Source organism: Malus sylvestris, chromosome 10 (genome assembly GCF_916048215.2).
Source record: "Malus sylvestris chromosome 10, drMalSylv7.2, whole genome shotgun sequence".
Lineage (NCBI taxonomy): Eukaryota > Viridiplantae > Streptophyta > Magnoliopsida > Rosales > Rosaceae > Malus > Malus sylvestris.
Genome location: NC_062269.1, coordinates 34,483,940 through 34,503,623, shown reverse-complemented (window position 1 = coordinate 34,503,623; position 19,684 = coordinate 34,483,940). Strand labels below are relative to the sequence as shown.

The following is a 19,684-nucleotide window of genomic DNA, read 5'->3' as shown; positions in this document are numbered from 1 at the left end:
GATTTTTCAATGTGATCGTCACATGAGATGGTACACCACGTGTCTCTAAATAAATAGTAGATTATGTGTGTTAAAAGGTTAATAAATTAAAAATTAAAAATGTTTACAACTTGCATAAAAATATATGGTGTAACATCTGTATTCCTGTCATAACTAAATTTTTTTTGAAATCTAGGACCCAGTGATAGAGCTTCAACTACCAGTATGGTCCCTCTACCGATTTTACCCCTGTGACCTGGTGGGTGTGATCCGAACCAAACCGTTCCGGAAATGGGTTGGGTCTATGGAAAGAAAGAATCTCTTGGTATAACCAATGGAAATTAAAATTATGGAATAGAGATTTGTCTTTCCAAGGATTATAAAAGAAAATTTTGGTTTTTTATAAGCCAATGAATGCGGGATGATGGTGGATTGTAATCTAAACAATAATATCATTATTCAATTAGGAGTCCTTGGGGACAATTGTCGATTTTCGAGAGAAATTTTTCATTGTATTCAGAATACGAGTGATGCACCATATGTAATTGGAGTGAAGTTTTATTTTTTAAATTGTTAATTTTTCAATACAAATATCTCACCGCTTATATAGAGACACGTGATGTACCACCCCGTGTTCCGGATACACTGAAAATCTCTCGATCTCCAAGACACATGTTGATCCAATCTCATATTGTTTTCATTTTTCTTATTTTTAATTGTGCAAAAAGGTTTCTGAGACTAAATGTGTCTATTCTTCATATAAACAAGCGATGCACTAAACTAAACTAAAGTATAAGCAGCAAGAAGATTGACGCAACAAATTTAAGCGTAATTTGTACATATACAACCCTCTCATCTCAAGTCTATTAAGAAAGTTTGAGGTGCATACCAACCTGCCAAACTCTGGCGGAAAAGTTAGGGGGACAGACATAAAATTTCATTCATAGCCATCTTGCAAAAGTTTTGTAAAGAAAATGACATGGGAAAATTTGGCTTTCGCAACATGGAAGCATTGAATTAGGCACTAAATGGGAACATTAGAGTGGAGAGTCCTCTAGTGGTTAGAATTTCAAGTCACACCGCATAACATTAGTTATTCTCTAATTTGGTAGGAAGGATCATTCTCAATTTCAATGTTGAAAAGAAAAGGTGGTTGAATTCTACGATATGGGTGAGTTTTCAATCCCTTAATATAATGTCATTTTGTTACATTTGTTGATATACTTATGCTAAGGAAACTTTCTCAAAGTGAGACTTTTTATGAAGTCTCTGTCACCTCATAATTTAACGTTAATTATCGTGCCAACATTATAATTAAAACATTGTGCAAAAAACATGAGATGACAAAGAGTTCATAAAGAGTCACACTTTTCAAAGTCTTCGTAGCATTTATCGTTGTTATATATATAGGTCATATATATAATGGTTGGACTCATTCAACATATTACCATCTTCCTTAGGTCTCAAAGTCTAGTGGATTTGTTGTCCTTAGGTCTCAAAGTCTAGTGGATTTGTTGAAAAACTAACAGTGTTAACTCTAAAATGAAATGAAAGAACAAGTGTCAAACTACATAAAAACGAGACACCAAATTAAAAACAGTAGATCTGCAATCAAGATGCACGTATATTAAAAAGTGCTTGTTGTGTACAATAGTAACTATAAGTGATGGTACACTCGTCATACCATAAAAGTTTAACCAAATCAAGTGTTACTAGCAAGATCGTAATGAAAGGTTGGACACATGCACATTACTTCCTTTGTTTTCAAACATTGTGATTTAAATATCTCCATTGTCCCTATCGTGTTGAGCTGTGGTTGACATTTCATGCGAGGTAACAATCAAATAATTGTTGGGGTGGCCAATGCCCTAGGCCCCAAGTGTACTGATTTCGTTTCTCTTTTTGTATTTTGACAACCTTTTCTTTGACTACTATAAACTATTCGGGTTCGGTATTATTTGTACAAGCTTGTAATTTTCTTTTTTACAAGAATATATTATTAGTATAATAAAAAAATAAATTCATATCGAGTTCGTCATTTATAAAATTAGAATTTATGATTTGTTACTAACAAATAAAAACCGTAATACTACATTAAGTTGTGAGTTATTAATTTTAATAACATAAAGAATAAAAAAATGATAAAAAATAGGATCATCTTGGTGCGCCACAATTTGATCCACGTCTACTACTAATCAATATAGTACGTATACTTTTCAACCCAAAAAGAAAATGCACCAAAAATATGATTATCCTGCCTCCGTTGGCTCTTATTACGTAATCATACATCATATAATAATAATAGTAGCAATAATTAAAATAGTTTAAATAGTAATAACTAATAAATAAAAACAGCAATAAACAGTTTTTTTTTTTTTTTAATAAACGTCAATTTTACTATTTTAAAATACACTAAGAGATGACGGAGACCTTATTTTTGCAATAGATCTACAACTAGTAATAGATGATTGCCATAATAATCACATAGATATACTATCTGATTGCTCACTTTACTTATGGCTCGTTTGGAAGTGTTTTTAAAATTACTAAAAATACTTTTGATGAAAGTGTTTTTGAAACCAATTTTTAGTAACTAGTATTTTTTTTCAGAAAATGCTTCAAGTACTTTTAAAATTTAAAAATAATATCACCAAAAATGCATTTAATCATTTTAAAAACAGTTTCCATCGAGTTCTAAACCAACTGCAACAACAAAGGTTGCTTGCTAGTTTAGTATAAGGTGAGTAGGTGGTTGGGAAAATAACATGCGACTGAACATCAATGCCTACCTTAATAATAACACATTATTACCAATCAACTCAAAGATATTGTAGTACTGCCCTATCCTTAAGTATTTTTTAAGTGATAAAATCATGAGAACTTTAACGAAAAACTTCCGGTACTATTTATTTTAACGAAAAATCATATTTTTACACTAAAAAGTCAATCATAATACTATTCACTTTATCTTTTATTTTGTCCTTAAAGTTTTCAAATCATTTTCATTAGTTTTAAATACAATCATTAGTTTTAACTGGCCAAGGTTCTTCTCAAGGGTTACACACGCAATGTAACGAAATGACATCATAACAAATTTCAATCAAGGACATTGGCCTAGTCCAATCTAATCTCAACTTTATTCATTTAAAGTCAAGAATATACGCCCTTTCAAATTGACCTTATACCATCATTCACAAATCTTCAATTTTCATTGGCACTAAGTGTGGGGAAGAGATCCCTCCGGATCTCTCCCACCAAAGCCATCACAATCCATTAATCCGAGCTCTTGAAATGTGATCGAACAACTAAAATTATTATAACTTTTATGAGGCCCCTTATTTGTAGCCGTTGGATCAAATTCAAAGATCTGAATTAATGGATTAGGTAGATTTAGTGGGAGAGATCCAAAGAGGATCTCTTACCAACTAGTTTTTAGTTTAATAATAATTGTTTGATGGAAAGTAATCTTATAGTCGACTCATACAAATTCTTAAGTATGAAGATGATAAAAAACGAATTACAAATAACAGTTCAATTTTATCACCTTTACTTTATCTTGTGTGGCCTCTCTGATCCCTCTTGAAATTTTGCCATATTTGTGTTGAACTATTATGGCCATTTAATAATAAAGGTTAGTGGTAAATGAGCAATTTTAGATTCGAATTGTTAACTACGTCGAAAAAGTATGAAGATTATCCATCACAATGGACTGGAGAAGAAGATGAGGCTTTGGAAGAAAATGAAAGCTTGTATTGATATCTTCTAAGTTGAACTAATTACAGAAAATGAAAAAGCTTTTACAATTTATACTAGCTTACAAGGTAACTAACTCTAACCTTCTAATTGATAACGATCAGAGGAAGCTTAATGTGTAAGTAACTGAGAGAGAGATATTAGACAGAGAAAACTAGAGAGAGAATTGTAATAACTGTTTTTCCTCTATTGAATTAATGAATGAGAATAATTACAACTCAGTATATATACTTTTACACCCACATAACTTCCTTAAGACACTACTACTAACATAATGACACTTGTCAACATCCTGTCTACCCATATACACTATCATCTTCCCTCAAACTTTTGCTGAGAACAACTAAGCATGAGATTGGAACAGTTAAAACGAAACTGAGGAGAACAAAGGCCTTTAGTAAAAACATCAGCATATTGATCTGCAGAATTAACAAACTGTAACAAAATAGTGCCACGTTGAACTCTTTCACGCACAAAGTGACAATCTATTTCAATATGCTTGGACTTGGAGTGAAACACAGGATTCGTAGCAAGAGCCATTGCAGAGATGTTATCACAGTGAAGCAAAAGAGTGTCGAGAACCGGCATATGAAGATTCTGTAACAACTGTTGAATCCAAACGATCTCAGCAGTAGTAGTGGCCATGGCCCTATATTCAACCTCAGTAGAGGACCGACTCACAGTATGCTGCATCTTGGAGCTCCAGGAAATTGGATTAGACCCGAGAAAAATCACAAAACCAGTAGTAGAACGACGATCATTAGGGTCATCGGCCCAATCGGCATCTGTATAGGCTCGTAAGTGAAATGAACCAGGACGAAAGCAGAGCCCCAAGTGTATAGAACCTTTCAGATATCTTAAGATGCGTTTTACTGCAGCTAAATGCGACTCAATATGAGAGTGCATGAATTGGCAAACCTGATTGACTGAGAAAGCAATATCAGGGCGAGTAAAAGTAAGATACTGCAAAGCTCCTACAAGACTTCGATAGGAACCAGGATCAACAACCGGAGAACTACCATGTGAAAGTAATTTCTGATATGGATGACAGGGAGTAAGACATGGCTTGCAATCCAACATATTTGCTTTGTGCAACAATGCCTTCACATATGTGGATTGATGAACAAATAAGCCTTGAGGTTGATACTCAATCTGCAACCCGAGAAAAAAATGGAGAATGCCCAAATCCTTCATGTCAAACTCAGTAGTAAGTTGAGAAATCATTGATTGAATAACATCATCACTAGTACCAGTAAGAATGATATCATCCACGTATAGCAAAAGAATCATAACCGAACGATCAATGGTCTTGACAAATAAGGAATGATCAACTTAAGAAGTAGTGAAACCCAACTGAATAAGAAACTTGGTAAACCTGTCATTCTAGGCACGAGGAGCCTGTTTCAAACCATCAAAGATCGTTCCAATTTGCAAACATAATCTGGATGATCAGGATCCACAAAACCTTGAGGTTGGGACATATATACTTCTTCATTAAGAAAGCCATGAAGAAAGGCATTCTTGACATCTAATTGTTTTAACTTCCAACCATGAGTAGCAGCCAAGGACAAAACCAATCGAACAGTGGTGGGTTTCACAACCGGACTAAATGTCTCATAATAGTCCAAACCAGTTTCTTGAGAGAACCCTTTGGCCACTAATCGAGCCTTATATCGGGCAACAGATCCATCAAGATGTTTCTTGATCTTGTAAACCCACTTATAACCCACAAGATTCTTGTGAGGAGGCAAAGGAACCAAACTCTAAGTATGTTGTTGTAGAAGAGCATTCGTCTCCTCCTCCATGGCAATTTGCCAGTGAGAGAGCTTAGAAGCTACTTTAAAGGATTGAGGTTCAATCAGAGAATGAGACTCTGAAGTAACATGAGTATGAAAAGCTCTTTTTTTGAAAATACCAGACTTAGACCGAGTTTGCATAGAATGAGAGTTAACTGTGACAGGTTGAATGTCAGGAACCTGAGAGATTGAAGTATCAGGATTGTCTTCTGAAAAACACACGGAACGATCCAGAGTATTATTTTCTGGAATACATAATGAACTACCAGCTGCAGGACTAGAGGAGACAAGGCCACCACTTATAGGAGATGGTGAAGGACAAGACTGAGTAACATTGAAGACCCTAGGAACAATAGGACAGGGGATGGGAATGGAAATAAGGTTGTTGTGAGTAAATGTATTAGGGTGCACCACATAGGACTATGAATGGGGCGAAGAGATAGAAGACGGATAATGTAAGGGAAGAGACCAATGAACACTTGGAAATTTGGTTTCATAAAAAAAAAACATGGCGGGATAAAATGATCTTGTTTTTTGTTGGAACAAAACAAATGTATCCCTTATAATGAGCAGCATATCCGAGAAAGAAACATTCAGTGGTCTTAGAGTCTAATTTATTAGATCTATAAGGTTTCATAGATGGATAACAAGCACTTCCAAAAATCCGCAAATGATTCAGTGTAGGTGGTGAGTGATGTAAAACTTCAAAAGGTGATTGCATATGCAAAATGGGTGTAGGCATCCTATTTATAAGGTAGGTTGCAGTGGCGTAAGCATGATACCAAAAGATGGCAGAAAGGGAAGCTTGTTGAAGTAAAGTAATAGCAGTCTCAACTATATGCCTATTCTTCCTCTCAGCTAACCTATTTTGTTTGGGAGTATAGGGACAAGACTTTTGATGAACAATACCTTTTTCTTGAAGAAACAGTTGAAACTGGGAACTAATATACTCACTCCACCATCACTCTGTACAATTTTAACTTTAGCATCAAAATAAGTAGATACAAAAGCTAAGAATTAAACAAACACAGTGAACACACCAGCTTTATTCATTAATGGGAAAATCCATGTATACCTTGTACACTCGTCTATGAAAGACACATAATACCTAAATCCCTCTAAAGACACATGAGGAGATGGACCCCATACATCGGTATTAATTACTTCAAACGGAACAACATATTTGGAAGCAACAACAGGGAAAGGTAATTTGGTAAACTTGCCTTGCAAGCAAGCAGTACAAGGTTTGGGGTTTGAATTACAAGAGAAAGGAATCTTAGACCTACTTAATGCTGCTTTAACCACTGGATTAGTAGGATGTCCTAACCTGCAATGCCAAAGCTCAGTAGATACTTTTTGTCCCAGAAAGGTTGCAATATGAAAATGAAGATGCTTGGGAGGTTTTTAAACTGGAAGAGGATACACGACATTGTTACTCAGTCCTTGGTAAAGCATTTGTCCTGTGGCCTTGTCCTGTATACAAATGGAAAATTCATCAACAATGCACAGACACTTGTTATCTCGACATAACTGATTCATAGATAACAAATGATGAGACAATTGAGGAACATGTAACACAGATTTAAGTTGAAACTGATGAGATTGAGTAGTTAAATAAGTGTTGCCAATGTGAGCAATAGCTAAACCTTCACCACTAGCTCCAGTAACAGTTTCAGAAGAAGGATAAGGTGTAGCTTCTTGAAGATTGGAGATATCTGAAGTCATATGATTAGTGGCTCCATAATCCACTAACCAATATTCTTGTTTAGGTGTAGAGGGAAACAGATTGATCCTTGCTGGCATAGCAATAGGAGAAGACTGTGAAGAGACAGGATACATCATAACCTGGGATGAATACGGGTACTGGTTTGGCGATGAAAACTGTTGGGCAGACGGATACGGTTAAGGAGAATGATACTGTTGCGGAGCAATCATGCCAGATGAGGAATAATATGGATGTGCCTGAGATTGACCATTATTTCTATCAAAACAAGTAGCCGCAACATGTCCAACCCTGTGGCAGATTTGACATCCATGCTGAAAACAATTGAGTACCGAATGTCCATTTTTATCACAAATCTGGCAAATTTGCAATGGATTATAAGCAGTGGGATAAGGTTGTTGTTGACCAGATGAAGGATAGAAGGACTGAGGTCCAGAGTTGCCAAATTGTTAGACAGATGGATAACCAGAGTAAAATTTCTTCCATTTTCCTTTGCTTTTGTAATTGTTGTTCCGGAAATTATTGTATGAACCAGAGTTGCGGAACTGCTGGGTGGATTGAGAAGCATATGCAGCAGATATAGGAGAAAACAGAGGTTGAGAATAACCTGGCATGGACATTGGAGACATATGAGACATTTGGAGCATCGAAGACATCTGAGGCATTGATAGAGAGAAACCCTGTAGTGATACAGATGATGACTCTGGAAAGAAAGAAGACTGACCACCAGAGGTAGAACCATGATCATAAAATGACGTAGAACTAGATCTGTGAGCAAGCATAGCAGACATAATTGGTAGCTGTTGAGCAGCTTCATTCAAGATGGATTCCTTAGCTTTAAGTTGATAGCGAAACTCTTTCAGGTTAACCAAACTTTCTCTACCCCTGATAACAGTTTTGATAGTATTATATTCAAAAGGAAGACCCCTCAAAGCAACAATAAAAATATCCTCATCCGAAATTGTAACTCCAACAGTGGCCAATTGATCCCGAGAGTCCTTAATGCGTTGCAAATATTGATCAATAGTTTCTGGTCCTTTTTTAATATCTGAATATCAATCTTCAATTGAACAATATTAGTTATGGTTATACTTGCAAATCGTTCACGCAGAGTTTCCCACATATGACAAGAGCTAATACAACCAATGATGCAAGACAAAGCAGATGGTGACAAAGTGGCTGTGATAAGAGTCATTAAAGCCTTGTCATGTATCTTTCAAACTTTGTAGGCATCAGAAATGATAGTATCATGCACAACCGTACCACCTTCAGTAGCAATACTATCAAACTTCGCTGGACAAGCAATGGAACCATCAACAAACCCCCAGAATTCCATTACCATTTAAAAGTAGATCCATTTGAAAATTCCATGTCACGTAATTAGAATCATCGAGTTTAACAGTGACCGTGTTACCAACACTTGGAATCAGAGATGAAATTGGAGATTGTGTGAGAGTTAATTGCAAAGAAGTCACCATGATGAATCGAACAAGAAAACAACTTCAATATGAACACCAATCACAATACTCCAGTAATCAAGAAGACAATGTTACAAGAAACTGAACCTCAATACTCCAAAACAAAACACAATTTCCCAAAATTAGGGTTTTAGATCCAAAAAACGCCACAGATGCAGAAATCAACTACCAGATTCTTAACGAAGACCAAGAATGCAACCGAGGCAAAGAAAGATCACACAGCACAGACTAAAAACAAATCAACCCACAACAATTGGATAGAGTGTACCAGAAATTCCCAAATCAAAGGAATGAAGAAGCGCAACAATCGACGACGACCGACATCACAACGCAGCAACAACAACCAGAATCCACAACCGACATTGAGAAAGCAAGCAGAAGCACCAAGAACGTCACTCAACGGCGGTAGCCACCGGCGAAGATACCATGATAACGATCAGAGGAAGCTTAATGTGTAAGTAACTCTTAAGAACTGAGAGAGAGATATTAGACAGAGAAAACTAGAGAGAGAATTGTAATAACTGTTTTTCCTCTATTGAATTAATGAATGAGAATAATTACAACTCAGTATATATACTTTTACACCCACATAACTTCCTTAAGACATTACTACTAACATAATGACACTTGTCAACATCCTGTCTACCCATATACACTATCACTAACAAACTCTTTCTAGACCAATCTTCATCATTCAATTATAAACCGATCTCCACCATACATTTGTTAATATGAATCTTGTGGATGCATAGTGTAAATATATTATTGTATAAAACTAAATAGCGATTCTTGGCGAGAACCAATGGTTAGGGCTCCAGGTATTTGGATAATACAGTTCTATATAAAGTGGTGGCTAGTTTTGTTTTTGATTTTTGCTTTAATGGTCTACAAGTAGATTGAAGTATATATTTAGATACCAGGCGAATTAGCCATAGTGAAGTCATCAAAATTCACGAAAGTTATTGTTCGAGAGTCGAGACAAATATCTGTTGAGTTGAGATGCTAAAAAGAAAGTTTGAGTAAATTTTCTTCGCACTTTGTTATCTCCACAGTTAAAACCCCGTCACCAGAACAATCATCAGTTGCTATATTTACATCACAATTCTAACAGCCTGAGGAGTGAGGACATTAGCATGTTCTTGATGGCTTCCAGTTAAAGCTCCGTCACTAAAACAATTACTCCACCCTTGAATGAAGACTCGTGCTAAATTTATGAATCAATAACTCCAGATTACTTTGTAAGAAATTATAATATTCTGGCAAAAAAAAAAAATATTGCCCACATCCGTCGCGGTTGCAATTGGTGGATCTTCTGGTTGATATGAAATCTCAGACGGCAGCAGGTCGGAGGAAGAGGGCCAAGAAACGCCCTGCGGTGGCATCAACTCCAGAGACAAGGAGAGAGAGAAAGAAAAACCCTAAACCATGTTCTCTATAGGTACGTACGTCAGAATACAGCTTTGAGCATTTTAAGGTTTGATCGTGGATATGGGTATTTTTGTTTCCCTTATGCATAAAGGACTTACCTTTTATGTTTCATGGTACACAGACGGGACGGGACGAAACGGAGGTTCCGTGTATGTTTGGTACGCATCAGACGGAACAAGACGGTTGTTCCGTTCAGCGTTTGGAACGCGTTGGATAAAACGAAACCAAAAGATTGAATGATTGTGGAGCCACAGCGGCAGGTGCAGAGACTGCGGGGCTTCCGCTAGCATTGTAAGTGTTCATCACGCTTAGCAAACTCTTCGGCGCCTGCAAAAAACAGAAAATCCCAAATCAAACAAATAAGAAATCTTTCAAACCAATTTCGAATAAATCGTCGCGTAAAACCAAGTGGGTACCTCTTGAATAGGTGATTTGGCAATGAGGGACGAAGCTTCGGTTTTGAAAAGAGAGAGGGTTACCAAGTAGTTGTTGTTGCAGAGGTATCGGTCGACGATGAAGGCGATTTGGATGGGGGTGACCATTCCCTTCCCCAAATTCTTAGATTTCTTGCCTTTGGATGGCTTCCCCATTTTCTGAATATTGAAAGATGCCGTGGAAAACTAGGGCTCGGATGGAAGCGAGGAGGAAGAAGAAAGAGACGAAGAGGTTGAGATCTGAGGAAAGAGACAATGGGAGATGGGTATTTTTGTCTTAAAATGTTATAATTTTGTGTTCCACGGATGTGGAACGAGTCGTTCCAAGGGGGTGAGGCGTAATGAAAATTTACCCAAAACTTGTCACGTGGAACAGTACATTCCTCCCATTTTAGGGGCACTAAATGTGAGATGGAACATCTCGTCCCAGTCCGTTCCGTCCCATCCTATGTACCAAACAGCTCCTATAGGTACGTACGTCAGAATACAGCAGTGAGCATTTTAGGGTTTGATCGTGGATATGGGTATTTTTGTTTCCTTTATGCATAAAGGACTTACCTTTTATATTTCATGGTGTGATGAGGTCTGTCCGTTGACAGAAGAATTGAGGAAGAAAAATAGAGAGGAAATTAAACAAAACTTTAATATTCATTGATAAACCTCGCAAATGGGAATAAAGTAATGCTAGAATGATTAAATTTTTTAAACTAAATTACAAACTAAATGATGTGTAACAAAAAGGAAACAAGCACGTTAACTGACACTTAATTAATAATTCAATAATCTACAACCACATTATTTGGTTTGCATATTTGGTTTAAAAAATTTAATCTCTCTAGTATTAAATATAAGGTTAAATACAACTCATGCCAAATACTGAAACGGAAACCTAGCCAGCTAAACAACTGAAATGTAATGGATATAAGGATAATGGGCCTTCTATACCCAATGGGCTGACCCGAAGAACTGGGAACCCAACCTGGTGGCAATATAAACCCTAGTTTTCATTTGTAGTATTCCACTTCGAATTCGATCGGCTGCATATTTCTCCAGACTCCGCAAATCAAGAGCCTCTCAAGCAGAGATGAAGGTGGAAGCTGCATACTTGTTGGCCGTTTTGGGGGGCAAGACCTCCCCTTCTGCCGAAGATCTCAAGGACATCCTTGGCTCTGTCGGCGCTGTGGCTGATGATGACAGGATTCAACTTCTTCTTTCCGAAGTCGAGAGTAAAGACATCACAGAGCTTATTGCGTCTGGCCGGGAAAAGTTGGCCTCCGTACCATCTGGTGGTGGTGATGCTATTGCAGTTGATACAACTGGTGACGGCTTCGGTGGTATGGCTACTCCTGCTACAGCTGGGGCAAACGATGAAGCCAACGAGTCATTTCCCTTCTCGGATTGTGATCCCGACAGTTTCACCATGGATCCCAAAGAAGCCAGCAACCTAACCGATGTCAGTCTCAAAATTACTACTCATCTGCTCGTAACAGAAGGCAAATCGAAGAACATTGTTTACTCGCCGTTATCCATCCAGGTTATGTTGTGGCTAATAACGGCCGGGTCAAAGGGTCCCACCCAAGATCAGATGCTCTCTTTCCTCAAGTCGAACTCCGTCGACCAACTGAACTCCCTGGCCTCCCATCTTGTCCCTCTGGTCTTCGCAAACGGATCTGCCAGAGGCGGTCCTTGCCTATGTTTTGCGAATGGCCTTTGGGTTAAGAAGTCTCTCCCCATCAAACCTGCTTTCAAACAGGTTGTGGACAGTGCTTACAAGGCAACTATAAAACAAGTTAGTTTCAAGAATCCTGAAGAAGTGAGACGTGAAGTGAACTTATGGGCTGAAAAGGCGACGAAAGGCCTTATCACTGAGGCTCTTCCTCCTGAGTCGATTGACAAGAAGACCATGCTTGTAATTTCAAATGCCTTATACTTCAAAGGCCCTTGGAAGGACAAGTTCAAAGCATCGAAAACAAAAGAGTACGATTTCCACCTTATCAACGGTACTTCTGTTAAGGCACAGTTCATGACGAGTGACGAGGACCAGTTTGTAAAAGCCTTTGACAGCTTCAAAGTCTTGAAGCTTCATTACGCTGTACTTGTTGCTTCCAAATACAAGAGACTTCCAAATACAAGAGATGGGCTCCCAAGTTTGGTTGAGAGAGTTTGTACGGAGCCCAATTTCTTAGATCGATATTGCCCCGAAACACAAGTGGAAGTTGGTGACTTCAAAGTCCCAAGGTTTAAGTTTTCCTCTTCCTTTAAAGCATCTGATATCCTCAAGGATTTAGTGTAACATCCCACATCGCCCAGGGGAGTGATCCTTAAATGTATATTCCCATCCCTACCTAGCACGAGGCCTTTTGGGAGCTCACTGGCTTCGGGTTCCGTAGGAACTTCGAAGTTAAGCGAGAAGGAGGCCAAAGCACTCCCAGGATGGGTGAACCACTGGGAAGTTGCTCGTGAGTTCCCAGAAACAAAACCGTGAGGGCGTGATCGGGGCCCAAAGCGGACAATATCGTGCTACGGTGGTGGAGCGGGCCCGGGAAGTGGTCCGCCCCGGGCCGGGATGTGACATTTAGGATTGGTGTTGCCTTTCAATGGTGAAGGTGATTTAACAGAGATGGTGGAATCATCTCCAGATGGGGCCACCGTGTTTCATAAATCCTTCATTGAAGTTAATGAAGAAGAGACAGAAGCAGCGGCTGTTTCTAGTTATGTAGATATGTATTTCTCTTATGGTCCTCTAAGTCCTCGCAAAAAGATAGACTTTGTGGCTGACCACCCGTTCATGTTTTTTATCAGAGAGGAAAAGACTGAAACGGTTATGTTCATTGGTCAAGTTCTCAATCCGCTCGAAGAATGATTTATCATTAGGGCAACGCTCTTCTTGGTTTGCTTCTCTGCATGCTAGAGTAGCATGTTTTCTTTCATAACTACTGCACTGTTGATTATTGCGTTTGGGGGTGATTCATATTTCTTGTAACAAACAGAAGTTGAGGTTTCACTTAGTTCTTTGCGTTCATCTTTGTTCGCTTTTGATAGCACATGAAGACAGATTTCCAAGACAAGTTGATCGAATCATATCTAGTTTTTTATTATTTTTTAATTATTTTTTTCATTTTCAATTGATTGTGCAAACAAATTAAAAGAGTTGCTGAATAAAATACCAAAACTACAGAGTTTGGTATTAACTGGACTAAACATTTTATACAGAAGCTTGTATACCAACCTTGCGCAGTTCGTTGGCTACATATATCATGTTAAAAGCAAAGGTATGTAAAGTTGATGAATGGAAATTTGCTTCCATTATATCCCTCGTTTTATTTCGTTTGATATAAGCAAGATTCACTTGATTCGAGCACAAGAAATCGGGCAAGCGAGAGGGATCCCTTAATTTAAAAAATTTTCTATTTAAATTCCACAAAAGATGAATGTGTAAAAACTGCATTCTAAATGTTGTGAACGATATCAACATCTTATGGTGTTAAAAGTTTTTTTTAGTTTTTTTCTTTTTTCTTTTTCTTCTTGAGGAAAAAGAGTAACATATTGAAACCAGCAAAGCGAAATACAAGCAGGAGTTGCACTCCCGCAATGGGGAAGAAAAGTGTTGCCTAATCACACCAGGAGCATCAAAGAACCTAGAAAGAAGAAGCAAACATCACCAAATACCCCATAGGCATACCAAAAAAATGAGGGGAGAAGCCCCTAAAAGATTACAAATTTGGAGGATAGAGTACTCTGTCACGAGAGAGGACCATCACCAGCAAGGGAGGAGGCATAGTTGCCCAACTCATAAAGTGCACCCCTCGAATTGGCTAAAGTTGCACCAGCATGGGCTGCTCGATTGGCAGATCTCGAAGACCACTTCCAAGTGATTGAACGAAACAAACTCGCAATCCGATGAATAGCAATAACAATGGGATAAATTCTCCAAGACCCCGTAATTCCTCTATCGTTGATAGCATCCATCACCAACTTAGAATCATCAACATGTTCCAAATTATGCTCCAAAGCTAATTCCATACCAGTTAAAACAACCTCTGCCTCCATTTCTTCCGGCGTCTGACGAGTCAAGCACTTGGTCTGGCTACAAATTAAAGAAATTCTTGAATTGCGGATTATAAACCCTACTCCTGCAACAGAACCCTTCCAAGAACCGTCAACGTTGACCTTGTGATAAGGGTCAGTAGGGGAGTCCAGGGAGGAGAAAGGGGGTCGGGGCATGAGCTTGGTGTTAAGTTTGTTATGAACCTGGTTGCCATTTCAAATGGATATAATATCTTTTACAAGCAACCCCTTTTGAATCTCAATGGCGCGATTGATACACTAACTCTTATATGTGTTCATACACCAATAATTTTGGGCTCGTTGGGAAGTGTTTTTAAATCGTTGGAAATGCTTTTGTTGAATGTTTTTGGAACCAATCCTTGATAAAAATGCAAGTGAATTTTGAAAATGTACTTGAAGTGCTTCCTGTAAGAAGCTTCATACTTCAAGTGTTTTTGGAACCCAATAACAACAACAACAACAACAACAACAACAAAGCCTTTTCCCACTAAGTGGGGTCTGGAACCCAATAACAATTTATCTAAAAATGCTTTCAGTCATTTTAAAAGCATTTTTAAACACTCTCTTTGTTCTTTAAAGCATTTCCAAATAAGCTTTTTTTTCCTTCTTTGTAATTGTATTAATAACAAAAGATGACATATTCTTAACACCTACTACCATCCTAGCCGTCATCATCTCAAAGTCAAACCTCCAAATCACATTTGAACTCAGATAACTAAGTACAGTTGTTTTTAATAACAAATTATCTAACATACAACGCTATCGCTATCGCTCTACTAACACTACGCAAAATTTTGTTTAAAAAAACTTTTAAATTAACATGTTATGACAATTGACAGAAAGATTATGGCATGGCATTGCTGGGGCTTAAAAAGACTTCATTAGTTTGAAGACGTTTATCTCACAAAGAAGAATGTAATGCAGCGGAATTGATAAGCAAGAGAAAGAACACTCAATGTATTACACAAGATTTTTATTCACTCACAAACTTAATACAAGAGGAAACACTCAAATACTCTCGCACTTCTTGCTCTCTTACTTGCTCTCACTTCTTCTTGCTACGTAGCAACACACACACACACACACATACACACACACACACTATATTTATAGGCAAGCAATAACCGACTCACAAGTCGGTGCAATTGGACTAAGTTCCTCCTAGCCACAGGTTTTAATTATTCTAGAGTTTTCTATAACAATTCATCAAACATCCTTGCCGACTTAATAAGCTAAAATGCTAGAATTGTCTAGCATATTAATATGCATGCATGATGCACCGACTTTGGTGCTAGAATTTTCTAGCATTTCCTGTGTATTCACCGACATGCTTCTTGCTAGAATTATCTAGCATTTGTATGAATCTTGTATTGCCTTTTCAACATGGGCTAGACTCGGCCCAAGACTAGATTAGAATTCAACATCCCCCCTTAATCTTGTCTTGTGACACCGATTGAGTTTCTTAATCTGACAAAGTCTTCTTGCTTGAGTGGCTTGGTGAATATGTCGGCGACTTGGTCTTGAGACTTCACGTATTCCACTTGCACATCCTTTCTTGCAATACACTCTCTTATGTAATGATAGTGGGTATCTATGTGTTTGCTCATGTTATGGAATACTGGATTCTTTGCTAGAGCTATTGCAGACTTGTTGTCGGCATAGATCTCTATTAGCTCTTCTTGTGGCATGCTTAATTCTTTCAGCAAGTTTCTCAGCCAGATTGCATGACAAACACTTGAGGTAGTAGCTACGTATTCAGCTTTGCAGGTAGAAAGGGTGACAATCGGTTGTTTCTTCGACATCCATGTGAATGCAGTGTCTCCCATGAAGAACACAAATCCAGTAATGCTTTTTTCTGTCATCGGAATCTCCTGCCCAATCACTGTCGCTATATCCAACAAGTTTGTAGTTACTAGAACTTGAATAGAACAAGCCAAAGTTAATAGTACCTTTAAGGTATCGAAGAATTCTTTTGGCTGTCTTCAAATGTGTAGTTGTGGGATTCTCCATGTAGTGACTGACTAATCCAACGACATAGAGAATGTCTGGTCTTGTGCAAGTCAAGTAGCGCAAGCTTCCAACTAGACTTTTGAAAAATGTTGGATCTACGTTTTCAACTTTGTCTTGCTTGGTTAGTTTGACTCCACACTCCACTGGCGTGCTTATGGGCTTGCAGTCGTCCATTTTGAACTTTTTCAGTATCTCCTTTGTGTAGCTTTCTTGGGAGATGAAAATGCCTTCTTCGTTCTGCTTTACTTCAATGCCTAGGTAGTATGCCATTAGCCCGATGTCGGTCATCTCTAATTCTTTGGTCATCACTCTCTTGAACTCTTCATACATGCTTGGATTACTTCCGGTGAAGATTAGATCATCCACATATAAGCACACAATCAAAATATCTTCATCCTTGACTTTGACGTAGAGAGTATGTTCATGAGGGCACTTGATGAAGTTGTTTTCTTGGAAGTGGCGCTTGTTTTAACCCATAGAGGGTTTTCTTCAACTTTAGAACTTTGTCTTCATGCCCTTTGATTTCATAGCCTGACGGTTGCTGAATGTAGACTTCTTCTTCAAGGACTTCATTTAGGAAAACGAACTTCACATCCATTTGTTGAATCTTTCATTTATTTTAAGCTGCCAAAGAAATTAGTAATCATATAGTTTCCAACCGAGCAACGGGTGCAAATACCTCATCATAGTCGATTCCGGCTGTTTGACTATAGCCTTTCGCCACTAGTCTCGCCTTGCATCTTTCAACCTATCCGTTGGCATTCTTCTTTGTCTTATACACTCACTTGACTCCGATGGCTTTGTGTCATTTCGGAAGAATAACGAGTTCCCATGTATCGTTCTTATGGATTACTTCAATTTCTTCATCCATTGCTTTCCTCCACTTAGTATCTTGCATTGCTTCTTGGAAGTCAACTGGTTCACAATCAGCAAAGAAACAGAAAAATGTAGGATTATCGAGTCTTTCAGCTACCTCATAGAGATCTCGTAAACTTCTTGTGCGTGGTACTTCTCTTTCATTTAGACTCCCACTTGGCGATGCTGATGCTGGTTAATTACCATGATTGGTTGATGTTGGTGAAGCAAGTGGAGTAGTGGATTCTTGTTGAACATCTCTTGCTTGCTCCATCATCCCTTGTTCATTATCTTCTTCAAAATGAGGAAAGAAATGAAGATCACATGCATGCGGGCCAAAATCCCATTCTCCTTCTTCATCAAACGTCACGTCTCGATTGATCACCGTCTTCCCATTGTTCGGATTATACAACTTATAGCCTTTTGAATTTGAGTCATAACCGATGAAGATGAAATTCTCACTTTTGTCGTCGAGATTCGTCTTCCTCTCGTCTGGTACATGTACATGGGCAATGCTTCCAAAAACTCTTAGATGAGAGGTACCTGGTTTTCTTCCACTCCATGCTTCTTGCGAAGTCTTTCCCCACACACTTCTTGTTGGAGACCGATTTGATAGGTAGATAGCACATGCTACAGCTTCTGCCCATAACTCCTTAGGCAATCTCTTGCTTTTGAGCATGCTTCGAGCCATGTCGACGATGGTTCGATTTTTTCTTTCCGCCACACCATTTTGTTGAGGGGATCTTGGAACTGTCAAAGGTCGACAAATTCCATTAGCTTCACAGAATTCTTGAAATTCTTTTGAAGTGAATTCTCCTCCTCGATCAGATCTCATGGCTTTGATCTTGCAACCACTCTCATTTTCTATAGTGGCTTTGAATTTCTTGAATGCTCCAAAGACTTTTGATTTTGCTTCAAGAAATATACCCAAGTTTTCCTTGAAAAATCATCAATGAAGAGAAGGAAATAATTCTTTTTACCCAAAGAGCTTGGTTTTATTAGATCGCACACATCGGTGTGAATGAGCTCGAGTGGCTTCTGGGCTCTTGTGGTCGACTCATTTGGAAAGCTTTTCCTGAACTGTTTCCCAAGTAAACATTCTCCACAAGCTTGATCAGGGCGACTAATGCACAGTAAGCCTCTTACCATCTCATTCTTGGATAATAACTCCAGTCCCCCAAAGTTAAGATGCCCAAAACGAAGATGCCAAAGCCAGGATGTGTATTTGTAACATATATTGAGACACTTTGCAACATCGTTTTGAATGTTCATGGGAAACATCATATTCTTTGACATTTGTTGATGCACAAAACCGGAAGGGTCTTGGAACAACGTAAATTCGACCATGAATCTGCAAGAAAGTAAATAACACAAGATGTATCGTGGTTCACCCCAATGTTTAAGCTACATCCACACTAATTATTGTATTTCTGAGGGAGAGAGAGAGAGCTTCTGAGGGTGAGAGGGCCTAGGAATTGGCCTTCGAGGGTGAGAGTGAGGCCCTCTCTAATTGTGAGGGTGATGGGTCCTTTTATAGAATAATGGCTCCTCACTTATTACATATTTGCCCCTTCCTTTATTATATAATTACTTTTAAGTCCCCTGAGTATTTATACGAGATCTAAATACGAAGGCCCTAAGTATGGTATAAACAGTAGTCCCCCAAGTCTTTAGTCAAGAGAGTCTTTTGGCTGGAGACTTGAAATTCAGTCCATGTGTGGGCCGAAGTAACTAGATGTCATCTTGAACTAATATTTGATATGAGGTGGTGCTTAAAGAGAAATGATGCTCAAGTAGTACATGTTACGAGGTTGCTCTGCTTGTGGCTTATGTTGCCTTGGTTGGCTTGGCTTGTGGCGTTGAAGGTGAGGGAGTCCCTTTTATAGAATAAGGGTTTGCTCCTCAATACAAAAATGATAGGCTAAAGTTGATGCTCGCGGCGAGGCGGTTGCTCAGCAGGTGGCGATGTTCTCTAATGAAGGTGAGGGAGTCCCTTTTATAGAACAAGGGCTTGCTCCTTAGTATATGAATAATGGGTGCTCTCTAATGAAAGTGTGGGAGTCCCTTTTATAGAATAAGGGCTCGCTCCTCAGTACATAAATAATGGGCTTTGCCCTTTTTTTTTATTTTTTATTTTTTTACCCTCTGATGGGGTTTATA

The 19,684-nt window shown here is 38.4% G+C and overlaps 2 protein-coding genes across 2 annotated transcripts; one reads left to right on the top strand and one right to left on the bottom strand.

The window, feature by feature from the left end:
* Positions 1-10,349: 10,349 nt before the first annotated feature.
* LOC126584505 (uncharacterized) lies at positions 10,350-10,845 on the bottom strand. Its single transcript, XM_050248862.1, has 2 exons — positions 10,574-10,845; positions 10,350-10,484 (listed from the first exon to the last, which is right to left on the bottom strand). The coding sequence occupies exons 1-2, from the start codon at positions 10,745-10,747 to the stop codon at positions 10,350-10,352; spliced, it is 309 nt and encodes a 102-aa protein (XP_050104819.1). The 5' UTR covers positions 10,748-10,845.
* A 786-nt stretch (positions 10,846-11,631) lies between these two features.
* On the top strand, positions 11,632-13,672 carry LOC126587856 (serpin-ZX-like). The gene has a single exon (XM_050252938.1). The coding sequence runs from the start codon at positions 11,676-11,678 to the stop codon at positions 12,882-12,884; it is 1,209 nt and encodes a 402-aa protein (XP_050108895.1). The 5' UTR covers positions 11,632-11,675; the 3' UTR covers positions 12,885-13,672.
* Positions 13,673-19,684: the final 6,012 nt, after the last annotated feature.